This window comes from Carassius auratus, unplaced genomic scaffold (genome assembly GCF_003368295.1).
Source record: "Carassius auratus strain Wakin unplaced genomic scaffold, ASM336829v1 scaf_tig00214575, whole genome shotgun sequence".
NCBI classification, from domain to species: domain Eukaryota; kingdom Metazoa; phylum Chordata; class Actinopteri; order Cypriniformes; family Cyprinidae; genus Carassius; species Carassius auratus.
This window is the reverse complement of record NW_020527719.1, coordinates 611,284-614,327: the sequence shown is the minus strand read 5'-3', so window position 1 is coordinate 614,327 and position 3,044 is coordinate 611,284. Positions and strand designations below refer to the sequence as shown.

The 3,044-nt window shown below is 35.9% G+C and overlaps 1 protein-coding gene across 2 annotated transcripts; it reads left to right on the top strand.

Moving 5' to 3' along the window:
- Positions 1–426: 426 nt before the first annotated feature.
- Positions 427–2,806, top strand: LOC113092405 (ankyrin repeat domain-containing protein 2-like). 2 transcript variants are annotated; one of them, XM_026257999.1, is made up of 8 exons: positions 427–599; positions 909–1,058; positions 1,170–1,274; positions 1,600–1,698; positions 1,789–1,887; positions 1,960–2,058; positions 2,149–2,247; positions 2,341–2,806. In XM_026257999.1, exons 1-8 carry the CDS (start codon positions 531–533, stop codon positions 2,419–2,421), a joined length of 801 nt encoding a protein of 266 aa, XP_026113784.1. In that variant the 5' UTR covers positions 427–530; the 3' UTR covers positions 2,422–2,806. The 2 variants fall into 2 exon arrangements, with proteins under 2 accessions (XP_026113784.1, XP_026113783.1); XM_026257998.1 differs by having other exon boundaries at positions 1,789–2,058.
- Positions 2,807–3,044: the final 238 nt, after the last annotated feature.

Genomic DNA, 3,044 nt, shown 5'->3' with positions numbered 1-3,044 from the left:
CTTAAATGTTAGCTTGATTTCACCTTCACAACCGCAAGCTTCTGTTCTTCCTTCCTTCCTTCCTTCTCTCAAAAACGTAATCATAATCATACATTTGTGTGCATTCTTGCCCACATACACCTAACAGGATGTTCCCGCATGCCATTCAGTGATTGGACACTGTGTGTTAACAGGCATTCTTTGAAACAGAAGGCATTTATGTAGTATCACTTGACACTAATGAAAGACTTATAAATAACATAATCTCCAAAACAGGGTGTTTATCGGGCCGTGATTCTTGTAAAAACGGACTCCCATTGTGTGGCAGAGGGCAGGCCTGTGGAGGTGGAAGGTGAGCTCATGGTCGCGCATTTGTGTGCGATCCAGCTCCTGTCCACAGCTGTCGCACAGGGCCTGACGTGGCTTTACATTCCTGCTGTGAGCTATAAGTCCTGTTCAGATCTCAGTCTGGCAGGTCTGCTGGAATTAGTGAACGTTTGCGACTTGCAAATACTCTGGGTTAACCTCTTCATATATTTTATTTTATCACAATGGAGGAGGACATCCTGTGGGCGACGTCTGTGGTAGATAGAAGAGCGGCCCTTGATGAACGGGAGGAGGTACAGGATTTTTTGAAGTCTTTAAATAGATTTATATTTAGGTTTACTTTAGTTAAGATATTTTGTTACTTGCATTAAAAATAGGGCAATATGCATGCTGTAAAACATCTTCCACCATATGTGCATACACAGAATGCTGTATTGGTAATATTATTGACTAATATCAGAATTGGCATCTTATATCCGTTTTCACAATCCTTTCAATTAAATAAAGGATGAACCAATTTTATTGTAAGAAGTCTTCATCGTGTGCTATACGAACAAAGACTGAATCAGTCAGTGATGAAGAGAAGTGAATTCTTCATGCAGGCAGAGGGTCAAGTGAGAAAGATCTCCTCTGATCTGAGGAGTGAGATCGTTGATCTGGGGGGTGCAGAGAACATTATTGAGCTGTGTATGAAGAAGAAGATCAGGAACAAAACCGCAAAAGCTCCCAAAGACCCAATGGATGTTCCGGTGGTGAGAGAAACCCATCTGCCTTTCTTTATTATCATTATGTGACTTTGAATGTTGCATACATTAGAAGTCTTATGGTTATTTTGTTTATTTGTAATTTCTGGTGTTTATCAGGGACCTGTGGAACAGGGTGAGTTTTTAAAAGCAGCAGCTCAGGGAAAGATTGAAGTAGTTGAGAAATTTCTGGAAGATGGAGGAGATCCCAACATCTGTGATGAGGTGCAAAATGTCCAATGACATGTTCTATGTTCTATCTATTCTATGTTCTATTGTCTATTTTTTTCTTTTTCTTTTTTTTTCTTTTTTTTTTTTTTATTAAATATATTTTGAAATGTGTATTTTATATTTTCATTTTAAAATGTACTTAAAGCTTTGGTAATTTGCTCTTTTTTTAGTTATTGTTATTTTATTTTTTATTTTATTTTTTAAATCAGTTTATTTATTTTAGTACATTAAAAAAATTAATATCTATTTCCAGTAAAAAAATTTTTTAATGGTTTTAGTTAACTGTAATAACCATTTCTCTTCCTCTGTTTTGTCTTAGTTCAGGAAAACAGCGCTGCATCAGGCTGCTTTGGAAGATCATGCTAAAATAGTGGAAAAATTACTGGACAAAGGTGCTGATATCAACTTTAAAGACAGGGTGAGATCACTATATAAGTGTTGGTAACGTGCATTAACTGTTCAAATGATGTTGTGACTGTACTGATTTGGTTTGTTGCCGTCGGTTTAGCTGGACTCCAGAGCTGTACATTGGGCTTGCAGAGGTGGAAGTCTCTCAGCACTAAAGGCTCTTCAGGACAGGGGAGCTGACATCAATGTCAGAGACAAAGTACGGCAAAATAATCAAAAGTATATAAAAATAAGATGTATGAGAAATATTATTAAATTCTCTCCCGTACAGCTGCTTAGCTCACCTTTGCACGTGGCCACACGGACAGGTCACAGTGATGTGGTCCAACATCTTCTAACCAGTGGAAGCAATATTAATGCCAAAGATTGGGTAACAGATTAATAGTACATGAGGAAAACACAGTTGTACTCAACATGCAGATTCTTTTTCAATCAAAATATTATCATTTCTTTTTTGAAGGAAGGAGACACGGCACTGCATGATGCTGTCAGATTAAATCGATATAAAATTGTCAAACTCCTTATACTGGCAGGAGCCGATATGCAGATCAAGAATGCTGTAAGTACAGTTCAGAATGAGAAGAGAAAAATATTCATCTGTTATAAAGAAAATTAAAAGCTGGATATTAATACTTAATTTTCTTGTTTTTAGGAGGGCATTACGGCCACAGAACAGGTGAAGCAATGGCAGTTTGACACGAAGGAGACACTGGAGAAACTAGAACAGATGTGAGAGGTTGGTCTGTTCTGACAGACTCATGGAGATGCATTGGATTCATTAGAGCGTCTGTGAACAGGTGCACAGCTGGGGAACAACCCCACCTCTGTCTGAGTAACTATTTACTTTCTGTGTTAATTAGTGCTGAAAGGTGCCTGTCCTCACCAATTCATTAGTATACTGGATAAATGAGCTTTTATTAATCTATATACCAATGAGGCTTAAAATGTGTATTTTTGACAACGGAGTGGGGATCCATTTGCAGGAGTTATTATTAAAAGAGAGCATGGTAAAACAGGAAGGGTCCAGAAACGGCAAACAGTAACAGCAGAGACAAGGCAAAAGAGAATCCATGTATCATTCCTTCATTAGTATTTTTTTTATTTAATATTGAAAGTAGAAAAATTATAAAACGGCTCATTATTGTTTTTTTTTTTTTTTTTTTTGGAATTATGATGCTGAAATATTTTAAATATATTAAAATAAAAAACAATTATTCTTAATTGTAATAATATTTCACATTCTTACAACTTTTACTGTATTTTGATAAAAATAAATACAGCCTGGTCAGCATAAGATACTTTTTTTTTTTTTTTTTATTATATTAAACAAATCAACTTTTGTCTGGTATTATTAAA